The following is a 23,652-nucleotide window of genomic DNA, read 5'->3' as shown; positions in this document are numbered from 1 at the left end:
CAACTCTAAACCCTAAACACTAAACCCTAAACCCTAAACCCTAAACTCTAAACTCTAAACCCTAAATCCTAAACCCTAAACTCTAAACCCTAAACCCTAAACTCTAAATCCTAAACCCTAAACCCTAAATCCTAAATCCCACCCTTTAACTCTAAACCCTAAATTTGTGATTTTTGATAAAACATTAAATGCGTGTGGTTGGGTCTTATATAAATGCATCAATTTGAATGTTAATAGTCAACGCCTAGATAGTATAAAAAGAGACCCAACCACACGCACAACGCATACAAAACTCAAACTTGTAACAATGGAGTCCCAGTCACGGATTAGTCCACCCGAAATCCCAAAACGTTCTCCGTTCACCGGAATATTCCACAAACTGAAGACCAACCTCGTTTTCCGGTCAAAGCTCGCCGAGATAAACGGTGCAATGGGTGATCTCGGCACCTACATACCAATCGTCCTCGCCTTAACCCTCGCCAAGGATTTGGACTTAGGCACAACGCTGATATTCACAGGGATTTACAACTTCATAACCGGAACGGTTTACGGCGTACCGATGCCGGTCCAACCGATGAAGTCGATCGCAGCCGTGGCGATTTCATCGACCGCGGCGGAGTTCGGTATACCGGAGATCATGGCCGCCGGAATATGCACCGGAGGGATCTTGTTCGTGTTGGGGGTCTCCGGTTTGATGCAGTTCGTGTTCAACATCATTCCTTTATCGGTTGTTAGAGGGATACAGCTGTCGCAGGGGTTAGCCTTTGCAATGTCTGCGGTTAAGTATATTAGGAAAGAGCAAAACTTTTCGAAGTCCAAAAGCGTTGGCGACAGGCCGTGGTTAGGGCTTGATGGTTTGGTCTTGGCTTTGGTTTGTGTTCTCTTTATAGTTTTGGTGAATGGAGATGGGGAGCAAGAAGAGGAGGAGGAGGAAGAGAGAGATGGTTCGAGAAGAAGAAGGGTTTCGATAAGGAAGGTTATATCTAATGTACCATCTGCTCTGTTGATATTCTTGTTGGGTGTTGTTTTGGCTTTTATAAGGAAGCCTAGTATCGTGCATGGTATTAAGTTTGGACCGTCGAAGATTAAGTTAGTTAGAATGAACAAGGAAGCCTGGAAAAACGGATTTTTGAAAGGGACGGTTCCGCAGTTACCTCTCTCTGTTCTGAACTCCGTCGTGGCCGTGTGTAAGCTTTCTTACGACTTATTCCCTGAGAAGAAGTTTTCGGCTACGTCGGTTTCGATGACGGTTGGGTTGATGAATATGGTTGGATGTTGGTTTGGGGCGATGCCTACTTGTCATGGAGCCGGCGGGTTAGCGGGCCAGTACAAGTTCGGTGGGAGGAGTGGTGGGTGTGTGGCGCTGTTGGGAGTAGCTAAATTGGTGTTGGGATTGGTGTTGGGAAGTTCGTTAGTTGGTATAATGGATAAGTTTCCGGTTGGTGTGCTTGGAGCTTTGTTGCTGTTCGCGGGTATAGAGCTTGCGATGGCTGCTAGGGATATGAACACAAAAGGAGATGCATTTGTGATGCTTGTTTGCACAGCTGTTTCTTTAGGGTCAAATGCTGCGATAGGATTTGCTGCTGGGATTGTTCTGTATGTAGTTCTTTGGATGAGGAACTACGGGAGGGTCAGGACGACGACCAACCTTCCTGTTCAAGTTGATCAACATCCTTGAAGGTCTGATCGATCTTCTTCTTCTATGTTTTCAGTTGTGATATGTTTTATACCTGAAAGTAAAAATTTCAAAACTTTGTTGAACTGAATCGTGCTACTCCGTGTAATAACTATATTAGTTTGATTTCTTTTTTTCTTTATTGTAAATCAGTTTACCAACGTTTGTGATAATTGAAAAAAAAAAATTGTGAGAGATGGAATGGACCATATAGCTTTGGACTATCTGGGAGAACCAGTTTTTCAGAAGATGGCTTTTTGATCATTGCGTACAAAAGAAGTCAATTAACCTTTTTGTAACATTTTTTTAGAACACAACTTTCATTGAAACTTTAAACATTTGAGGTACAACGAGAAGAAGAGATCCTTATGAATCTACTACAACCATTACAATAAGACTTTAAAGCATTAAAGATATCAGTAAAGAAAGCTCTATGATAAGCCAACAGCTAATTCAGAACAAACCTCGAATGGATCGAAACAAGGTTCACGGCATTAATGTTGGAAGGTTAAAACTTATCACTTTGAATTATGACATTAATAATCAAACAACACCTTGAGATATCGTCAAAACAAGATTCGTTAAGATCAGATCAGACTTTAAAATAGGGGGACTTTATATATTTTTGAGCTAGACCGGGCTGTACTCAAATATTTACTGGTTTTGTGGATTTTCGGTCAGGCCAATCCAATTGACACCCTACTCCAGAATGACGCAATGGATTGGTATGTCAAGCTTCGTAGTGACCTTAATCAGAGTGATAAACAGTAACGTGATTTTCAAACGATACGGTTAATTGGCGTGTACGATGTACTTATCTCTTTGTATATTCGATGCTATAATCGAGGGATGGCCAGGACTCTTGTTAGGCCTAACCCTTGTGCTGCAAAGATCATTACGTTTGACAAAGATTCTTATATGCTTTTAAAACTAACATTTTCCTACGTATCTTTCCACCATTCCACGTCCTGAAACAATAGGAAACTTTTCTAGCGTCGATTTTATTCTTAAAAGTAAAACCCAATGAAAGACCGATATAGTGCTAATTAGTGAATGTCGGCTTGCTGGCTGCCATGCAGAACTTTGAGATCAACACTATCTACACAACGTCAGTTGTGTGTTCGCATGGATCTTTCAAGGATTGATAAACTTATGTAAAACAAATTTACTAAAATGTTACGAGGAATTACATGGCTATGATATATATAGATATGCTCCCGTGAAATCATTGAAGTATAGCTTTAGTGAAGCTGTTTTATCCTCAAAGTTACGTTTTAGTCGAAATCACTTTTGGGAGTACTATCATAATTTGTTGATATATATCTTCACCGGAAAGCCAAAGCATCTTTACCTTTCTCATCATGATGTCATCTTTTACTAAGCTATTATGGGTGATTAGCATGAGGCTAGTCGAATTTTCATAGTTGCGTAGCATTATTATTATGTTCAAGCAAATGATACGTGATACGTCAGACTTATATAACACATGTATGATGTATGTATAAATGTCCCTGTGTATATATAGATGGAATAAATACACAATTTAATAGCATTTAAATTTCTGTTACACCTAATTTATATAAGTAAATAAATGTTATATAGACTCACGAAAAGTAAGTTGTCACGAATTCGCACATAGCCCATTTATTCTGCATCCCTTTTTGACCGAAAGACAGTAAAAAGTTTCTTCGCTAATCATCAACAACAAGAATTTCCATAATCAAAGATTTTATCAAAAGTTTATAAATTTGTGTCTCTATCCTTGTTTCATTTTGAATCATGTGTCTGGGATTTAGCCATCGACTCACACATCGTGGATTGTACGATCTACTCATGTAATCGTTTAGTTTATTAAAGAAGAATTGGTGCACAAAAAAAAAGGGAAACAATCAAATAAAATAGAAGTTTTCCTCATAAATTACGTTGTTAAGCGTATTCCAATTCCACCGTATAACTCTTTTTTCTCAGTTTTGTTTTTATTTTTGAAACTTGAAAGGGTTTTCTTCTTTATTTCACAAAGGTAAAACGACTAAGAAGAATCATTCAATTTGGCATATCAGACATATCACATATGCATGAAAATAAACACATCATTAATCTGTTAATCATTTGTTTATATAACTGTATGAGTGATGCAAATGATTTGTAAAAGAAGTTTGTGCAGAATATTGATCTACATCATTCAATATATGTATACATACTAAGGGAGTTCCATAATATCAACATTCATAACTTAATTGCTAAAGCTGTTGAAACGTCCAAAGCAAGTTCAACTTATATGGGTACTTGCAAATACGCATAAGCCCGTGACATGTTGACAAAAAGGATTAGACCCATAAATAGTTAATAATCAAATAATGTAGGAAGTTTTTCTGGTTGGTTTAAGAGAATGGAATCAATTTTTTGAACAAGAAAGGTCACATGACACATGATGTGTTTCGACTAAACGACATATCTCCTGGGAACAATCCCTCACATGTGCCTTTTGGATGCTAACTTTATACGACCACATATGCTTCCAATTACTTAACTACAGTACAAACATCTTTCACATTATGATTCTCAACTCAAAGCTTAGAATTAAATCAATAACATAAGCTATTTATCCAAAATTCTCAGTTGATTCTCCTGCATATTATCTACCATATGTCTTCTTAGTATTATTATGTCATAGGCTCATAAGAGTTTTAGGATTTTTGGAAGGGGTCCTTCCCAAAATAAATGATCCCACATATACTTACACACATATAATCTATACATAATTTTTAGGATTCCAATGGGTAGAACCCCTCCATTGGACATGCTCTAAGTACTTTGTTATGGAGTAAAAATCTTAGATGTAATCCTAAAAAGAAACACAATCAAGTGATATTAACTGTGTTCATAATGCGTTTGGAGGAAAACCGCGTTATATGATTGAAACATGAATTCTAATCAAACATCATTAACATTACTTTATGTCTCTCTAGATTATTAATTTAGTATTTACTTTTATAACTTTGTTGATTTTCTACTTTTTCTTTACCTTTTCATCAATTAATGTCAAACTATATTTTGTTCTTCCACCTTGGACTTTTTTTTCCTACATCTTTAGCACATCTACACTCAAAGTATTTCACATATAAATCAATATTGTGCAAGCAATATGCATCGTTCTAAGGGCAAATTTGTAATATAATTGCCAGTTGTCAAGAAAACTCGCGCGTTTAATCGTCACTGACATCTCACAACAACTATGAATGAAATGACTCAACTGGCCAAATTTGTCACTTGTCAGAGAAATTGTCGACTGTAACAATTTCATGAAAATAATGTGGTCCTCAAAGTGAAACTAATTACATTTGTTTAGCAGTTTCTAAAGGTATTATAGTTCCCTTTATTAATCTATTTTTTACATTGTTTTAGCAATTATGATTTTACTTAATTTGTCATCATTATGAATCAGTGTTCAATATTTGAACTATAGATTCGCTTAATATAATACTACTATTTAGTTTTATACTTTACAGAACCTCGTATTTTGTGGTGAATTCCACCTACTACTAGTACTATTATGCTTACATGATTATGTTTTATTTCATAAGCAACATCACTATAGTTTAGTATTAAATAAAACATAATTTTATTAAGTTACAACAAATGTGATGGAGTCTCCATTTTCCAGGGTTCGTTTTGTGCTTGACAGTGAAGAAAATAATTATAATTAAAAAAACAATTTAAGAAAAAATAACAAAAACCCTTAAATCTTTTATTTCAGACACTCTCCCTATCTCTCACTAGAAGTACACTCCCCCACTTACATTTATTCTCTAAAGTTTCCTTCTTTTGATATTTTGCAAGATCTCTCCTTTCTTCAAAAGGAAAAGAAACTCAGAAATCAAAGTTTCTTGATTCGTTTCGTGAATCCGAGTAAGTTTCTCTTTTTGCTTTTATTTTAGCTTTATTCCATTCGAGTTTTCAAATTATTTGATTTTTTAAAAAAGTTTCTGGGTTTGTTATTGTTGCTTATTCCTTGCTTGGAAGATTGTGAAAGTGTGTTCATTTTTTTCCCCTATGTATATTTTTGTGTCTCTCACTGGTTGATTAGCAAACAGTTGCTACTGCAGTTGCTGTGTAGTCTTGAAACTTTACATAAAACTGGAGGTGAGACTTTCTATATTAGTTGATTTGTTTAGTTTAAATTGTCTAGGAGAGTTAGAGTTTTACCAGTCTACAGTATCTGTCTTTCAAGTGGATTGATCTTTGAGGTATCCCCTCCAAGTCTCTATCTTTGGAGTTAATTGGGAGTGGGGATTTTCTTCATGTGCTTGGTTCCTCATGTGTCTTCTCTGTTACATGTTGAAAAAAGTTTTTGTCCTTTTCCTAAGCTCTGTGAACTGGAGAAATATGTGAAAATAAACTTGTTATCTTTAATTATGTATGTGATGGTTTTAACACAACAGTATATGTCTTATTCTTTTCATGCTGTTTTTGTTACTGCAGATTAGACTATATCAAAATTGAGCTGGAGCTTCTTTGGTGAGAAGCTAGATGGATCATATCAGGTGTAAAGTTGTTGTGTTTTTCGCACTGTTCGTCACTATCTCAGCAGAGATTTACATTGTGACTATGGAAGGAGATCCAATCATAAGTTACAAAGGAGGTGTTAATGGATTTGAAGCAACTGCCGTTGAATCTGATGAGAAAATTGATACTTCAAGGTACCATGTGTGTTTAGTTACCGTATATTAGGACTATCATTGACATCTTCTTTACTGTTGCTTGCTAGATTAACAATCTGTTACCTTTTTGTATGGCAGTGAACTGGTGACATCATACGCTCGTCACCTTGAGAAGAAACATGATATGCTTCTTGGAATGCTCTTTGAAGAAGGATCATACAAAAAGCTTTACAGCTATAAACACCTCATCAACGGCTTTGCAGCTCATCTCTCCCCTGCTCAGGTGAAATCAAGATTCAATATAATCTCTACAAACTCCACATCATTGTTTATTTCATTGTCTCTTACACTTCTCCGCTCTATTAGTAGGCAGAAGTGCTTAGTCGCACTCCTGGTGTGAAACACCTGAGCAGAGACTGGAAAGTGAAGAAGCTCACCACACACACGCCACAGTTTTTGGGATTACCAACTGATGTTTGGCCAACAGGTGGCGGTTACGATAGAGCAGGAGAAGATATTGTTATTGGCTTTGTCGACTCAGGGATTTTCCCTCATCATCCTAGCTTTGCATCTCACCATACGGCAGTACCGTATGGTCCTCATCCTAGTTATAAAGGGAAATGTGAAGATGATCCTCGTACTAAGTTTAGCTTCTGCAACGGGAAGATCATAGGTGCGCAGCATTTTGCTGAAGCTGCAAAAGCAGCTGGTGCGTTTAACCCGGATGTTGACTTTGCTTCACCAATGGATGGTGATGGACATGGAAGGTTCGTCTTCAGTTATGAGTTACAAGATTTGAGTTTTGTGAAAGGCTTTTCTTAGTGTATTCAAAATAATATAATTAGTTTACACAATATGATTAGTTCATACCAAAGTTCAAGAAATTGCTTTATATGGGATTATTGATTAGGTGGGCGCCTAGAGCAATTTTTTTGATTTTTTGAATGCCTAGACCGATTTTTTTAAAAAGATGTTTAGGTCTGATTTGACGATGTTTAGAACATTGGTTCATACACAGATTTGTTTCACACTTCTTAGAACTGCTTTTCCCTCTGCACATTTAAATTTGTGTAGTAATGCTTTCTCTGTTCTTTCAGTCACACAGCAGCTATTGCAGCTGGGAATAACGGTATACCGGTGAGGATGCACGGCTATGAGTTTGGAAAAGCGAGCGGGATGGCTCCTCGTGCTAGGTAGATAGATAATCCTTAAACTGATGGCTTTGAACATATTATTCCCTTTGCAATGTATTTAAAAGTTTAAATGCTATTTTGTTTCAGGATTGCTGTTTACAAAGCTCTCTATCGGCTTTTCGGAGGGTTTGTATCTGATGTGGTTGCTGCCATTGACATGGTAAGAAAATAACTTAGCACAATTTCTAAATTGGATGGATCAAATTGTAAGTATGCTTTTTGTGAGCCAGGCTGTTCATGATGGAGTTGATATTCTGAGCCTCTCGGTTGGTCCAAACAGTCCTCCAGCTACTACAAAGACAACATTCTTAAACCCGTTCGATGCTACACTTCTTGGAGCTGTGAAAGCTGGTGTGTTTGTTGCTCAAGCTGCTGGAAACGGAGGTCCCTTTCCCAAAACTCTGGTTTCATACAGCCCTTGGATAACCACTGTAGCTGCTGCCATTGATGATCGCAGATACAAAAACCATCTGACCCTTGGAAATGGAAAAATGCTTGCTGGAATAGGATTATCCCGTAAGCTTCTCGTCCCTCTGATCTAAATAGTGTTCTAAAAATCGGTCTAAGCTTCCGCCTAATCCACAAATCAGACCTAAACGAAACGATTTTTTAGAAAATTCAGTCTAAACATTCAAAAAAATCGGTGTACCTGCCCGCTTAATCAATAATCCCATATAAAGCGCCTAACTACAGCTTAGCGATTTCTTCAAACATTCTATATATATATATATAGACTCACACAATTTTGGAAGAGAACTTGGTTTGTTCAGAGTCTTTATTTTGAGTTTCTTAATGAATTCGTTTGTGTTTGTGCAGCTTCTACTAGACCTCACCGTTCGTACAAGATGGTATCAGCAAATGATGTTCTTCTTGATTCTTCTGGTGGTAACAAATACAATCCGTCAGATTGCCAGAAGCCAGAAGTCTTGAACAAAAAGTTGGTCCAAGGGAACATTCTGCTCTGTGGATACTCTTTCAACTTTGTTGCTGGCTCAGCTTCCATCAAGAAAGTTGCTGAAACTGCCAAGCATCTAGGCGCAGCTGGATTCGTCCTTGTTGTAGAAAACGTTTCTCCAGGCACAAAATTCGATCCTGTCCCTTCTTGCATTCCAGGGATTCTCATTACAGATGTCCCTAAATCAATGGTAATACTAAAATGTTATTCACTCTCTTATAGTTTCCTCAACTTGGTATTGTTTTTATTTTCTTCATTAGGACTTGATTGATTACTACAATGTCACAACGTCAAGAGATTGGATGGGAAGAGTAAAGGACTTTAAAGCTGAAGGAAGCATTGGAGATGGTTTGGAACCTATTCTCCACAAATCCGCACCTGAAGTGGCTTTGTTCTCAGCTAGAGGACCCAACACTAAAGACTTCAGCTTTCAGGATGCTGATCTTCTCAAACCGGATATTCTTGCTCCAGGCTCTCTAATATGGTCTGCTTGGTCTGAAAATGGAACTGACGAGGCTAACTATGTCGGTAAGCATTTCCTCAGATCCTGTCAGTATTATACTTATACAGCAGGAGACTAAATGTTTTAGTTGATGCAGGTGAAGGATTTGCATTAATCTCTGGCACAAGCATGGCTGCACCACACATTGCTGGTATAGCTGCTCTGGTGAAACAGAAGCATCCTCAGTGGAGTCCAGCTGCTATCAAATCAGCTTTGATGACAACTTCAACAGTCATGGACCGAGCAGGAAGGCCTCTCCAAGCTCAACAATACTCTGAAACAGAGACAGTGACGCTTGTTAAAGCAACTCCGTTTGATTATGGAAGTGGTCATGTCAGTCCAAGCTCTGCTCTAGACCCTGGCCTCATCTTTGATGCAGGTAATGTATCTCTTTACTCAAATAACCCTAATCAAACTCTCAGATATTTGATTAGGGTTTCTTTGTAGGTTATGAGGATTACTTAGGTTTCTTGTGCACCACGCCTGGTATCGATGCCCACGAGATAAGGAACTTCACAAACACTCCCTGCAATTACAAAATGAAACTTCCTTCAAACTTCAACTCACCGTCCATAGCAATTTCTCATCTCGTGGGAACACAAACCGTAACAAGAAGAGTGACGAATGTTGCAGAAGAGGAAGAAACATACACAATCACATCGAGAATGGAGCCATCCATCGCCATTGAAGTGAGTCCTCCTGCAATGACACTTAGAGCCGGAGCTTCGAGAAGTTTCACGGTGACTCTTACAGTGAGATCTGTGACCGGAGTTTATAGCTTCGGAGAAGTTACATTGAAAGGAAGCCGAGGGCATAAAGTGAGTATCCCAGTGGTTGCCTTGGGACACAAGCGATGAAGACCATATATGAGATGTTGTAATATTATTATTATTGTTATTTTTATAGTACGCAGTAATAATAAAAAGGTAGTTTTGTCTGAGTAAAGAGAATAATACTGTTTGTATAATTAGTTATTTTTATTTTTTTCTTAAACTTCATTTGAAGAAATAATAGTGATATGTTGTTATATATCATATACATGCATTATATCTGTTACCTACTGATCTTTCTAAAAATATCAATTTAAGAGAACATTTTTTTATACTATTAGGAATCAAGAATCTCACAATCAGTTCTTTGGAAATAAACATTCATGGTTAGAAGATCATAACCAACATTATAATGCTGCTGAGCCATGGCACCAATAACACTCATATCATCTAAAGTGTTCATACTCATAGCCAAGCAAAAGCTCTCTCCATCTTCACTTTCAACAAACAAACTCTCAAAGTCTAACGTCAGCTCAGCGCCGCCGGCGAAATGAAATGTGACGACGGGAAACCCTATAAAATTACCTTTCATGTTCCCTTCGTAGCAAGGTTTAGTGTACTGATCCCAATCTTTAACGCGTGTGAGAACATCTCCAAGAAGGAAGTTTATTTCTTCAAAGAGTGTGTCGTAAGCATCTCTGGCTAGGATCGTTGGTGAGCATCCCGTGTCGATGACGGTACCTCCTTGAGACCCAAATCTCTTGAAAACACCGGGTTTGATATCGAGAAGTTTTTGACCTAAAGAGATTGCTTGGAGGTCAAGGTAGTAACGGTCTTGGAATATATGTAAAGGTGTTGGATCACCTTCGTTTCTGGCGCCGTCTCCGAGGATAAGAATGTTGTGTGGGTTGGTCAGATCGGTTAAGCTACCAAAGCAGTAAGAGAATCTAGAGCCAAAGTAGCGAGTAACTATGGAGAACTTACCTGGTCCTAAACCTAGCACGCCGCTGTATTGAGTAAAACCGGAGTTGTCTTGTCCGCAGCCTATAACAATGTCTTGTTTAGAGACCAAACCGTCGTCTGATGTTTGAAACGTGAGCTTTTCCTCAGCTAAGGTACCTCTAGTGCTTGAATTGTCGCGGTAGCGGAGGTAGTATTGGCATGTTTTGGTTCTTTCGTCATGAGAGATTCGGGGCATGGCGTGTGGTGCGGGTTCGCATGAAGCGTCACGGTAAGTGGAAGATCTTGAAGGGCGGTAAAATGGGATCGTTTGAGGGTAACATTTGCAGGGATGACATTGGATCCAAGTCAAGTCACTACCTGTGTCTATGAGTAGAAGTTGAGGGACTGGTGGGTCGCCGATAGAGATGTTGGCGAGGAATGCTGCTTGACGTGTGATAGGAGTTACATGCGAGACGATATCTGCTGTGTATGTGGTCCATATGTTATCTAGACTGGATGCGGAAGCTGACTTGGAACGCAAGTAACCAACTTTTGTCTTCGGTGATTCTTTGGATTTGATTGATTTTGAGTGTATTAGACTTAACGCAAGTCGGGGATGCGATGTGCATCGGTAGGGGCACGAGAGAGCGATCAGTGAGATTAGAATGGCGGTACAAAATGTTAGAGAGATAGCCATTATGATCAAGAAAGTGGTTTGTCTCTTGCATCCTTTAATGAGTCGAAAAAACAATGGCATTGACTCTGTCTTTGTGTGAACTTCTTTTTTGTTAGAGGGATTATTTTCTTGCATGATTCATTGATTTTACCAACCGAAGTTGAAGTCATAGCAATCTGATCATATTTCAGGCAAAAAGATTACGTACGTTCATGAATCTAACATGTCTAGTATATTCAAATATGTTTTCAACAATAGGAGTAGCATAATATCGTAGATTTCACTTTATTTTATCCTTGTATATTTTTTATAGAATATTAATCAATCACGGTTACTTCTTAATTATACTATATAAGAAGATTGTTAGTTATTAAATTTTCATTGTAAAGAAGATTAGTTGCGTATTAGGTTTTTGTTTTGTTTTTCCACAAAGTAAGATTTTTACAGAAGAACATATAAAATTCACATGGCTTGGACGCCTATTCAAGACATTATATAGCACGAATCATAAGTAAGAAGCTTGAACAACGTTGAATGAATAGTAATACAAAACAATAAAGATTAACAAAACGATTAAAAGAAAAGACTGAAAGATCAAAAACAAAGTGAAACAAAAGAAGCATCAAACGGATTATATCAATCCTCCATAGCATGCAAGTAACCGAAATATGCCAATTTGGCAGTGTATTTGATTCATCATACTCTCAATATTTCTCACGGTCTCATGTGGAATTGTTCACGAGTGAAGATTGGCCTAAGCATGCGAGCTTCTGATGAAACTTCCACCAAACGAAGCACACATATGAGAAAGTAAAGAAAAAACTGAAGATGTTTTTGACTCAACCTGGGAAGATTTAGATGAAGTCATAGAGCGAGGTTGGGTCGGGTCCCGATTCTCAGCTGTAGCCGTGGTCCAGACATTACTGGTGGTTTGAACATAGTAGGTGCGGCAGCCCAGCAGAGCGATAACGGAGGTTATGATCTTAAAAGCAAAAAAAAAAAGTTTATTTAAGAGAAATCTCTCAAAAGAAACCTTCTTTGCTTTGAGATCTTACCCTACTTTATAACCCTGCTAAGACATCACATTTCTATGATGCTCAAATTACCAGCAATGCTTAGGGGGTCACAATTAAGCTGATAACACCCGGTTTAACCAACTTCTTGAACACACTCTTCATGTCCAAGGACCGCTTAGGTGCCTTAACTAGGGAAGATGCAGATGGAGTGCTACAATATAATGGAATTTCGCTCGAGTTTAGATAATTGCTAGCTGTTAAAATTTCATTGTTTCTACGTAGTCATCTCAAAGAAGACGAGTATAGTTGCAGATTAGGTGTTACTTTGGTTAAGCATTTAAAAAGTGTGCACTTGGAAGTGGTGCACAGCCGCAAAACCAGAAACACTTGAAAGTGTTATGGAACCTCAAGAGTGATCAATGAGAAATAGATTGCAGGAAATCATGAAATCAACTATCAGAGAGTAAACCAAGATTTTGATCTGCGCTTCAAAAGCGCCGGTTTATTTTTGAAATTAAATAAATACTTTTTATATGAATTTCTATATAATATAGTGTATAAATTTGGACAAATATATCTGGAATTGAAGAACCAAACCGTGCCGAAATATCAAAACCAAAATTAAAACGAATTTCATAAATAATCGAGCAGATCCTATATTTTTGGAATAAAAAACTGAACCGGATCCAAATAAAAAACCGAATGGGTACCCAAAATTTTAAAATAAAAATTATAAACCTACAAATATTAATTATACTTAATTTCTAAATAACCAAATATCTTAAAATACTCTTTATAAACCAAATTACCCAAAAACTAAATTACACGAATATGTTTTTATCTAAAATATTAAATTTTATCCAAATTATTTGATATTTTTATCTGAATTACCCGAATTACCTGCTATTTAAACTAACCCCCCCGCCCCCCAAAGTATCTGATGTTTTTACTTATATTATATGAAATGACTCGGAAACCAAACCGGATCCGAATTTGACCCTTTTTTTTGGATATTACGTGGTTTCTAATTTTACTACCTGAACTGAACCAAAATAACCAAACTGAACTTTGTAAATATCTGAATTGCTAAATTTAATGGTTCCTAAATATAAAGAACTGAAAAAGCAAAAAAAAAATACCCGAACATAAACTGAATGCTGAGGCATAATTGTTTATCTACATTTTAACGATGCGAAGAAAGCATTCTATTTGTACAAATTATTTATTTCCTTTTAGTGGAGTACATAAATAATCTATAGGCGAATTAAGATATAAGAATTATTTTCATATTCGACCCAAACCCGCAGTCAAAGTGGTAAACCCGATGATCTATATATAATTTGGTTCAAATTTAATAAAAAACTGTTAATTAAAATTTTGAGAAAACCTAAAAATCCACCTTTAACTTGTGACTTGATATGATGCGGTCGAGCTAGTAAAAACCTAGAAAATCTAATATTTCTAAAAAACAGATTTACTTTTTAATAATACATTAAAATTGAAAAAAAATAGTTTATCAAGTTGTTGATTAGCTTAACTTGTTTTAGTATGTAGTCATACACTTATTCTACGTATATAATAAAGATTGGTAGACTGTTACTATTGAATTCAATAAATATCTGAAATGAGTAAGCAACCCGATTTTATATTTTGTAATCATAATTAAACTAAACCCGCCAATTTTTGTTTTGATTTTTAGTGTATCGATATATGGTAGGCGATTTTGTAGGTAAAGAGAAAAATCAAATGATGCCATTAATATGGGTGCTATTAGTAATAATCTTGTATAGTTAGAGATAAATAAGGCAAGACCAAAAATTAATTAGCTAATGAATAGGTCCAACAATTTTGTATAAGTAGATTTTTTAAGAATCCTTCTCTTTTAATAGTATAGACGAAATTACAAAAATAAACCAAATTTATGAGATTATATTTTAAGGCAGGGTATAAGTAGGGGTGGGCTTTCGGGTACCCGTTCGGGTTCAGATCGGGTATTTCAGATTTTTGGATATTTCGGTATAGAGGTGTAGAACCCGTTCGGGTATTTCTGTACATCGGGACGGGTTCGGGTATTTTTAGTTCGGATTCAGTTATTTCGGATCGGGTTCAGATATTTAGATTTTGAAAGAAAAAAAATTAAAATTTCATTTTTCAATTTTCTTGTATTTAAAATATAACTTTCACTTAACTGATTTTTTATTTTTTTAATAGATTGAATGATTAATAGATTTGGACATAACATTTTAAAACTAAAAAAACACTAATTTGGTTATTGTTTTTAAATTTCGGATGTAACTTTTGTTAATTCTTGAAACAAAAAACTTGACATGAATTTTAAGTGAGCAACAAATCATTTTCTCCGTAATTATATGTATATTATATGAATTTAAAGTATGTGTAGTATCAATATAAATATTTTAAATAAAATGAAAGATATAAACTAGAAATATAAGGTAAGTAATACATATGTTAGGTTATCTTCGGATATTCATTCGGGTTCAGATATCCAATTTCTCCTAATTCAATACCCATTCGGGTATTTTGCTACTTCGGTTCGGATTTCGGTTCAGATTTTTCGGATCGGGTTCGGATACGGGTTCGGGTATCGACTAAAATGTCAACCCCTAGGTATAAGCAGTGATTTTAAGATAGTCTAATTAAGTATGTTAACATAGTAATAATGGAATTGATCATTTAAACGGTCAATAAACAATAAGATATTATTTGGTTGCTATAATAAATGTTAGTTGTAATATTTAGTTGTATTTAATAGGTAGGACTAAAAATGAATAGGTGCAATAACCTTGAATAAATAGATTTTTAAGAATTCTTCTATTTTAATACTATAGATACAACAATACCAGATTGTGTTGATATATTTATTTTTTTTCATTTAATTTTTAAATTATTTACATAGACTAAACCTTAATTTTTGCAAATCAAATTTTTTATTAATAAATTTAAAATAATAAATAACAAATCAAATCATAAAATATTAATTAAACTGGCACATGTCAAGATTTTAATTATTAGAATTTGCAATGTATTGTAAATTTGTAATCCAGTGAATTAACATTAGTCCATATTAACAAATTCTTAAGAGGTATTTGACTTCATCAAATATGATATAAGATATTGTTTTGTTTTCCAAACTTGGTTACCTCATAATATATAAATCTCCTCTTCGTATTCTCTCAGTTAATTTTCATGTTTCCATATTTGTAAGTCCCAGTCAAACAATTTGTGTTCAAACATGTGTAATGGTAATAACTGTATATGTGAAACTTATTCACCTCGTTCTATAAATATTCTGTCTCCCGAATTTTCAGATCTATCAGCTAAAATTATTCTACTAACAATCAATACTAAGAGGGAAAGCTTTTTTTATTACTAAAAACAACAGTTATGGCCAAGGCAGCTTCTTTGTTTGTTTTTGTTCTTTGTGATGTTATCTTTAGGTATACATTTACTTACCTTTAAATTTCCCTCAAAATATTTTTTTTACAGATTGTTCTCTATTTTTATGTTTGCTTTTGGTACATATCATAAATCTTCTAATTTAAATGTATTAACTTCTTGTAAATACACTAACACTTTTTTGCAATTTAAGTATTTAAAATTGGTTTTGTTTGATACAGTTGAATATAATATGGGACGCATGGCGGTTATTGGTTCGGGCTATGGATGTTAAATTGGGTTTGAAACCCACGTGCCTAAATGGATATTGAAAAAAAACAATATGCCCATTTAACTTAATATAATTAATTAATTATTTTTTTGTGAAAAAATGGGATTGTGTGTTTTTGACGAAAAACTCGATTTTACGGTTTATACGGAAACACACATTTTACGGTTTTGGCGGAAAAACTTGATTTTCGGTTTTGGAGGGAAAATTCATTTTATGGTTTTGGCGGGAAAACTCGTTTTCACGTTTTTGGCGGAAAAATTTGGTTTTACGGTTTTGGCTGGAAAACTCGATTTTACGGTTTTGGCGGGAAAACTCGATTTTGTGATTTTGGCATAAAGACTCGGTTTTACGGTTTTGGCGGGAAAACTCGATTTTTGGTTTTGACGGGAAAACTCGATTTTACGGTTTTGGCAGGAAAACTTGATTTTGTGATTTTGGCGGAAAGACTCGATTTTACGGTTTTGGCTGGAAAACTCGGTTTTCGGTTTTGGCGGGAAAACTCGATTTTACGGTTTTGGCGGAAAATATCTATTTTCGGTTTTGGCGGGAAAACTCGATTTTACGGTGTTGGCGGAAAAACTCTATTTTCGATTTTGGCGGAAAAACTCGATTTTGTGATTTTGGTGGGAAGACTCGGTTTTACGGTTTTGGCGGAAATACTTGATTTTCAGTTTTGGCGAGAAAACTCGATTTTACGGTTTTGGCGGAAAAATTCGGTTTTCGATTTTGACGGAAAAACTCGATTTTGCGTTTTTGGCGGGAAAACTCGGTTTTGAGTTTTTGGCAGAAAACTTGATTTTCGGTTTTGCAGAAAATTTTGATTTTACAGTTTTGGAGGGAAAACTCGGTTTTACGGTTGGCGGAAAAACTTGGTTTTACGGTTGGCGGAAAAAGTTGATTTTACTAGGATAATTTGATTTACGTTTATATAATAAAAATTAGTTAATTTTGTCATCTGTTTCATATAATTTCTGTTAAGAGAGCATAAAATTTAAAAAATTCTAATTAAATCAACAATAGTTTAAATGGATCTAAATAAATTTAAATGGGTATTTGTAAATTTCGCGGGTTCTAAATGGGTACTCCTAATTGACCTATTTTTAAATGGGTCTAAATAAATATATATGAGATCTAAATGGAGTGGATCTTAAATGAGGTGGATTTAAATGGGTTGAGTTTTACCATCTTAAGATCTCTAGTTCGTGCCTTTATATTCCTGATTGTGTTGCGGCATGCAGGGTTAGATTTCGAATAAAGGCACTTGGCTATTGTGACCGCGATGGTGCTTATGGAACATGTATATGCACTTATCCTTGTCCGAGTGATAAGATTAATATATGATTTATGTCCTAATTTTGAAAAATTCTTCAATATGTATAATTAAGTAGAAAACAAAATTCAAACGATGTAATATCGTAGATGCCATGCTATGATGTGACGATGTTTTGTAATGTTTTTAAAGCAATATACAATAAACCTTTGGTATTAATAAAAAATACTATAGAACAAATGGTAGTTATATATATTGTTGGATGTTGGTCGTAGAAGTTATAACTAAATTAAATTCTTTCGTATTAAAGCTGGATATTATCTTACAAAATGATATCAAAACAACTATAAAGCTTAAAGTCAAAACTCAAGTATCTTATCATTTCGCTTTCAACAAGACAGAAGTTCGCTTGTTTCTAGTTTTATGGAGTCTGAAACACCGGGTAATCTTATATGTTTATATATTATCATGTTTAGCTGCTCCTTTCTCTTTCATCTTTATCTATTCCTCATCAAGGAGAGTAATTGAATGACATAACTATTCAAAAAACACTAATTTTTTTTTGATTTTTTTTTTTGAAAAGGGTTAAACTATTTGATCATTATTGAGACAATTATACGTATGCTATTGGAACATTTAGCTGGTCTATGACTATATATACGCTGCAATTGGATTATCAATTTTAAAAAATCAAATGATGTGGAATGAGCTATTCTATCCATTTTCAAAAACAATTTGTACTACATCTATTCTAATTTTCTCTGTATACCGTTCATGTTTTCCATTCAATTTATCTACACCAAAACAATCTATATACTAAATGGTTTGAACAAAGAAAAACAATCTATAAAATGGATCCGACTTATACACTTCGAGTTTTAATTAGGCTTTTTGATTTGGGCTTCGATTGAAAGCCCATCTTTCCTTTGGTGAGTTTATATGCATGGTTGAATAATCTGTGAAATAAAAGTAGTGGTCGGATTTGGAAACGGTAGAGATTTAGATCCGATTTCTTAGGTTAAATCTTGCTTAATGTGTGTGATTGATTCGAGTTTGATTTTGGTTTCAGGTTTGCGATCAAAGAAAGCAATCAAAGAACAACACAAGAGTTTTGTTCACCTGGTGTTCGCTGATCTACTCACCGGGGAGGAAACGGCATCCCTCAACTGCTTCACTATCAGATCTTTGATCAAGGTTACAAGTTCAACAACAATGGTGTATCAACACCAAAACAGAGCAATACAAGAGAGAGTTTAGCGAGCTTATCACTTTCTCTATGAAGCCGGAAAATCACCGCCTGAATGATCCAGACTGATCGTGTACCGCTTTCGTAACTCCGTCGAACTTCAACCTCGTGATCTCGAGCTAAGTCGTCTTCTCTCTTCCTTGATCTTATCTCTCGATCGTCACTTTTTCACACTGTGAATCTGGCCGTTGTAACAACCTTTATCCACTTGATCTCTCTTGGATTGAAACACAAAGTTTCAATTATGAATTTGACATCAATGGGCTTGAGACTTGGGCTTTCTCTTTTTGCATGTTATAGAAGAGACGGGCCGCGGAACGAGAACCCACTTGGATTTTGGCTGAACTAAACCCACAATCTCCACCTTTCAGACAGAATACCAAAATGTTGTCTCTCTCTTACGAAACCCTAGCCTCCGTGTCTCTCTCCCTTTCCTCTAAGGCGATTCATCGCCTCTGCCGTTCTGCGTCTCTTTCCGACGACTACTGGAGCGTCTACGATGCTCTTCTATCACCTGAGAACCCGTGTATCAACAGGTACTCTCTGTGTCTCTTCTCTTCTTCTAAGTTATTTTGCTTCAAAATAACTTCTCATCAGATCTTCATCTGACTGACGTTTTTCTGTATGTTCTCTGCAGATCCTCTAAGATGCCAACCCAACTTCTGATCAGAACACTCTGTATGATCGAGAAGATGAACCTACGAACCTCGACCGAATCAGCTAGAACCAGATTTTGAGTCAGATTTCTCCAGAATCAACCATCTGACATCAAAAGCTTCACCCTTTCTTCACCACTGAACTCAGATAAGTCTTCCCTGACTTTTCTCTTTTCCGATGAACACTGAAACTTTTTGAATGAACTGATGTTGACTGTAGAAACCCTTTCTGACTCTGATCTTTCTTTTGTTCCAGGAAACCCGAAGAGACTCCACCTGAAACTGATCTCCTCCAGAGAAACTCCACCTCGTTTCCAATACTCGGGTAACAAATTCTTCTTTCTTTCTTCAAGTTGGTTTGAGAATAATAAGATTTGATAACGCTTGACAATTTTTTCATGTTATCTAACCTCATTTTCTCTTATTGTTTTGCGAGGTAACCAACAACGGAGACACATCGTTACCCGAAGCCGTTTCTTCCTCGGAACAGGTTCACCAGCTCAGAGCAAAGCCTGAACTTCAGACCATGTAACACCTTAGTTAGGAAATCAGCTGGATTCTTGCTTGTGTGAATCTTGTGTAGGATAATATCACCCTGAGCAACAATATCACGGATGAAGTGATACTTGTTTGCAACATGTTTACTCCTTTCGTGAAATACTCTGTTCTTTGCTAGAGCTAGGGCACTCTGTGAATTACAATGCATCTTGCCACTGCATGTCTGTAGACCTAGTTCTTCACATATAGCTTTCAACCAAATAGCTTCTTTGGTCGCTGTGGAGAGTGCCATATACTCTGCCTCAGTGGTCGACAAAGCTACAACTGATTGTAGATTAGACTTCCACGAAACTGTATTACCCCAAACCTTGAACACGTAGCGAGTAACTGAACGTCGTTTGTCTAGATCTGCTGAGTAGTCTAAGTCTGAAAACCCCTCAATTGAACATACTGACCTCTTAGCAAACGTTAAACTGGTTTTAGATTCACCACGTAGATACTTTAGAATCCACTTCACTGCCAACCAGTGCTCCATGCTAGGCTTAGACATAAACATGCTCACAACTCCCACTGCATGTGCCAAGTCTGGCCTTGAGCCTATCATGGCATACATGAGGCTCCCGACAGCACTAGCATAAGGGATAGCTTCCATTTCCGCAGCTCCTCCTAGAGCCTCTGCCTTGGTTTGACTCCTCAATTTGAATTGAGGCGCCAAAGGAGTTGTGACTGGCTTAGGATCCTGCGTACCAAAACTCTTTAGAACTTTCCCAATGTAGACTTCTTGAGACAATACTAAAATTCCCTTCTCTCTGTCACGTTTAATGCCCATTCCAAGAATTCTGGAAGCCCTTCCTAAATCTTTCATCTCGAACTCTCTGCTCAGACTGTCTTTCATCAACTGAATCTCAGTCTTGTCTCGTGAAGCTATTAGCATATCATCAACATATAGCAGTAGATAGATAGCTTTAGGAGTATTCACATTTCTCACGTAGACACAGGAATCATAGTCACTCAGTAGAAAGCTTTCCTTCTTCATGAATTTGTCAAAACGTAGATTCCACTGTCTAGGAGATTGCTTTAGACCGTATAGAGATTTCCTTAGAAGACACACCTTATTCTCATTACCAGGTTTCACATAACCTTCAGGTTGATCCATTAGAATCTTCTCGTCTACATTTCCATGTAGAAACGTGGTCTTGACATCTAACTGTTCTAGCTCATAATCTTTGTTCACCACAATTAAGAGCATCAGTCTTATTGAGACGTGCTTGACTACTGGTGAAAAGACTTCATTGTAGTCAATGCCTTCCTTCTGTGAGTAACCCTTAGCTACTAGTCTTCCCTTGTGTCGTCTATCCTCAACCCCAGGGATGCCCGGTTTATACTTAAAAATCCACTTGCAGCCCACGGTCTTTTGATCTTTTGGTCTTTCAATAAGATCCCAAGTGTGATTCCTTTTAAGTGAATCCATCTCATCATCTGCAGCATTTTTCCAGTGCTTCCAGTCTCTACTCCTCTTAGCTTCCTCAAAAGAATTAGGTTCTTCCTTCTCAATGTCATCTGCCAGAGCTAGAGCATAGGCAACTAGATTAGCATCCTCATATCTTGATGGTGGTCTTACATTCTGTCTTCGAACACGATCTCTAGCAAGCATGTAGTTATTAGTAGAACTTCCAGACTCAGTATCTTCAACAAACGTCAAACCCTCTGTCTCATCATCACTCTCTGACTCACTTGAACTTCCATGATACTCTGATTCTTGTTGAGATACATTAGTATTTCTAGGATCAGAAGTTTCACCATGTTCATAGTTGGGATCACTAGGTCCGCGAATCAGACCTGGACTTAATGAGACTTTCTTCTTAGAATTACTTGCTTGCTTGTTTGTGTCAACTGAATCATCCCCACCCTCTGTAGGTTTCTTAGCTTGCGTGTCGTTGTAGAGTTCATCTTCTCTGAAAACAACGTTTCTGCTTGTAGTGCACTTTAGGTCCTCTGGAATCCAAACTCTGTAATCTTTAACCCCAAACGGATAACCCACGAAAACTCCCTTTACGGCTCTAGGCTTTGCTTTCTCTTGAGTAACATGAACGTAGGCTGTACAACCGAACCTTCTCAAGTGTGATAAATCAGGCATGTTCCCAGACCAAACTTCTTCTGGAAGCTTGAAGTCTATGGTTGAATTTGGTGTCCTGTTTATCAGATACACTGCTGTAGAAGTAGATTCTGCCCAAAACTCTTGTCCCAAACCTGTGGTGCGGTTCATACGTTCTGAAATCCTATTCTGTTGAGGTGTATAGTTGCAGGTTCGATGTCTCTTAATTCCAGATGTTCTGCACAACTCATCAAATCTATTGTTGCAAAATTCTAACCCATTGTCAGTACGCAGACACTTGATCTTTTTCTCTGTGTGGCTTTCAACATCTTCTTTCCATTCCTTAAACTTAGAGAACGCTTCATCTTTAGTCTGTAGGAAATAGACCCACACTTTCTTAGAGAAATCATCAATGAAACTTATGAAATACTTGCAACCTCCATGACTTCCCAGAGTTGATGGAGAACCCCAAAGATCTGAATGCACATACTCTAGGATGCCTTTAGTAGTATGTTTAGCTGTAGGAAAACTTAGCTTATGTGATTTACCAAGTACGCAACCTTCACAGAACTCTAGCTTTCCCACTTCAGTCTTAGGAATAAAACCTTCCTTTACAAGCAACTCCAGAACTCATGTGACCCAACCGAGAATGCCAAACTTTAGTCTTAGTATCAGTAGACTCACTGACATTAGCTTCACCACGTGACACCGTTCCTTGTAGATAGTACAAACCTTTCTCATATTTGCATGTGATCACCTTCTGTCCATCTTTGTAAAATGTTATAGTGAAATCTCCACCTTGATAGTTACACCCTGATTTCTCTAGCATTCCATAGGAGATTAAGTTCCTGCTCATCTCTGGCATATAACGAACATCTCTGAGAATCACTTTTGTACCGTCTTCATTAATGATTCTGATTTTTTCAATGCCTTTCACTTCGCATTGAGTGTTGTTCGCCATTAGAACTTTGCTTCCATCTCCTTCTTGTAGATCAAATAAGACGTCTTTTTCTGGTGTTACATGAAATGTGCAACCTGAGTCTAGAACCCACTCTTTTCTTGAATCATGAATGCTTGATGTTAGCACTAGGGGTTGTCTTATTTCAGATACTGCATTTACTGCTTGTTCAGCACCATTCTTGTGTCCTCTGTTTGGACAGTCACGTTTCCAGTGACCTTCTTTGCCACATGAAAAACATGTGGCAAAACATGTTCCTTTCTTAGTCTTATCTAGGGCTGGGCAAAAAACCCGGATCCGAAAAACCGAACCGAACCCGATCCGAAAAAGTAGTATCGAACCCGAACCGAAATTGATTAAATATCCGAATGGGTTCAAAATTTTGGTATTTAGGGAACCGAAACCGAACCCGATCCGAACCGAAATATTTCGGGTACCCGATTATATCCGAAATTGATTTATATACCTATATATATTAATTATTTTTAGATTTAATATATATTAAGAACATCAAAATATATAAGATACTTTTAACTTATCCAAAATACTTATCAATATATACAAATAGTCAAAAGTAACATGTCTAAAATAGCTAAAGTATACTCAAAACACCAACAATACTTATTGATTCTTAATCCAAATATTCAAACCAAACCAATTTATATGTTAATTTTAGGTACTCTGACATATGCTATTCAAATTTATATGTAATATATTGTTTTGTTTATAGATTTTGAGAAATTTAAAGTATATAATGAATTTTAAAAATTTTAAAATAATTTAAATGGGTTATCCGAACCCGAACCGAACCCGTAAAGATCCGAACCGAACCCGAACCAAAATTTAGAAAT

General features: G+C 36.4%; 3 protein-coding genes across 4 annotated transcripts; 2 read left to right on the top strand and 1 right to left on the bottom strand.

Moving 5' to 3' along the window:
• Nucleotides 1–242: 242 nt before the first annotated feature.
• LOC106450796 (molybdate transporter 1) lies at nucleotides 243–1,870 on the top strand. The gene has a single exon (XM_013892559.3). It carries the CDS (start codon nucleotides 308–310, stop codon nucleotides 1,676–1,678), a length of 1,371 nt encoding a protein of 456 aa, XP_013748013.1. The 5' UTR covers nucleotides 243–307; the 3' UTR covers nucleotides 1,679–1,870.
• Nucleotides 1,871–5,401: 3,531 nt separating this feature from the next.
• On the top strand, nucleotides 5,402–10,020 carry LOC106450797 (subtilisin-like protease SBT2.6). 2 transcript variants are annotated; one of them, XM_013892560.3, is made up of 11 exons: nucleotides 5,402–5,584; nucleotides 6,158–6,375; nucleotides 6,475–6,619; nucleotides 6,706–7,103; nucleotides 7,434–7,529; nucleotides 7,617–7,689; nucleotides 7,760–8,045; nucleotides 8,346–8,674; nucleotides 8,745–9,012; nucleotides 9,084–9,365; nucleotides 9,434–10,020. In XM_013892560.3, the coding sequence occupies exons 2-11, from the start codon at nucleotides 6,206–6,208 to the stop codon at nucleotides 9,841–9,843; spliced, it is 2,457 nt and encodes an 818-aa protein (XP_013748014.1). In that variant the 5' UTR covers nucleotides 5,402–5,584; nucleotides 6,158–6,205; the 3' UTR covers nucleotides 9,844–10,020. The 2 variants fall into 2 exon arrangements, with proteins under 2 accessions (XP_013748014.1, XP_013748015.1); XM_013892561.3 differs by lacking the exon at nucleotides 5,402–5,584 and adding an exon at nucleotides 5,623–5,818.
• Nucleotides 10,021–10,092: 72 nt separating this feature from the next.
• LOC106455055 (aspartyl protease UND) lies at nucleotides 10,093–14,391 on the bottom strand. Its single transcript, XM_048745338.1, has one exon. It carries the CDS (start codon nucleotides 11,507–11,509, stop codon nucleotides 10,094–10,096), a length of 1,416 nt encoding a protein of 471 aa, XP_048601295.1. The 5' UTR covers nucleotides 11,510–14,391; the 3' UTR covers nucleotide 10,093.
• Between the last annotated feature and the right edge of the window lie 9,261 nt (nucleotides 14,392–23,652).

Source organism: Brassica napus, chromosome C1 (genome assembly GCF_020379485.1).
Source record: "Brassica napus cultivar Da-Ae chromosome C1, Da-Ae, whole genome shotgun sequence".
In the NCBI taxonomy this organism is placed as follows: Eukaryota; Viridiplantae; Streptophyta; class Magnoliopsida; order Brassicales; family Brassicaceae; genus Brassica; species Brassica napus.
Note: the sequence above shows the minus strand (reverse complement) of the source record. Positions and strands in the feature narration are given on the sequence as shown.

Excerpts from the sequence above, each read along its gene's own strand:
- LOC106450796 (XM_013892559.3), top strand. The coding sequence starts at position 308 with ATGGAGTCCCAGTCACGGATTAGTCCACCCGAAATCCCAAAACGTTCT.
- LOC106450797 (XM_013892560.3), top strand. The coding sequence starts at position 6,206 with ATGGATCATATCAGGTGTAAAGTTGTTGTGTTTTTCGCACTGTTCGTC. Across the intron at positions 6,376-6,474 it reads GAGAAAATTGATACTTCAAG|TGAACTGGTGACATCATACG; the intron begins GTACCATGTGTG and ends TTTGTATGGCAG. Across the intron at positions 7,530-7,616 it reads GGGATGGCTCCTCGTGCTAG|GATTGCTGTTTACAAAGCTC; the intron begins GTAGATAGATAA and ends ATTTTGTTTCAG.
- LOC106455055 (XM_048745338.1), bottom strand. The coding sequence starts at position 11,509 with ATGCAAGAAAATAATCCCTCTAACAAAAAAGAAGTTCACACAAAGACA.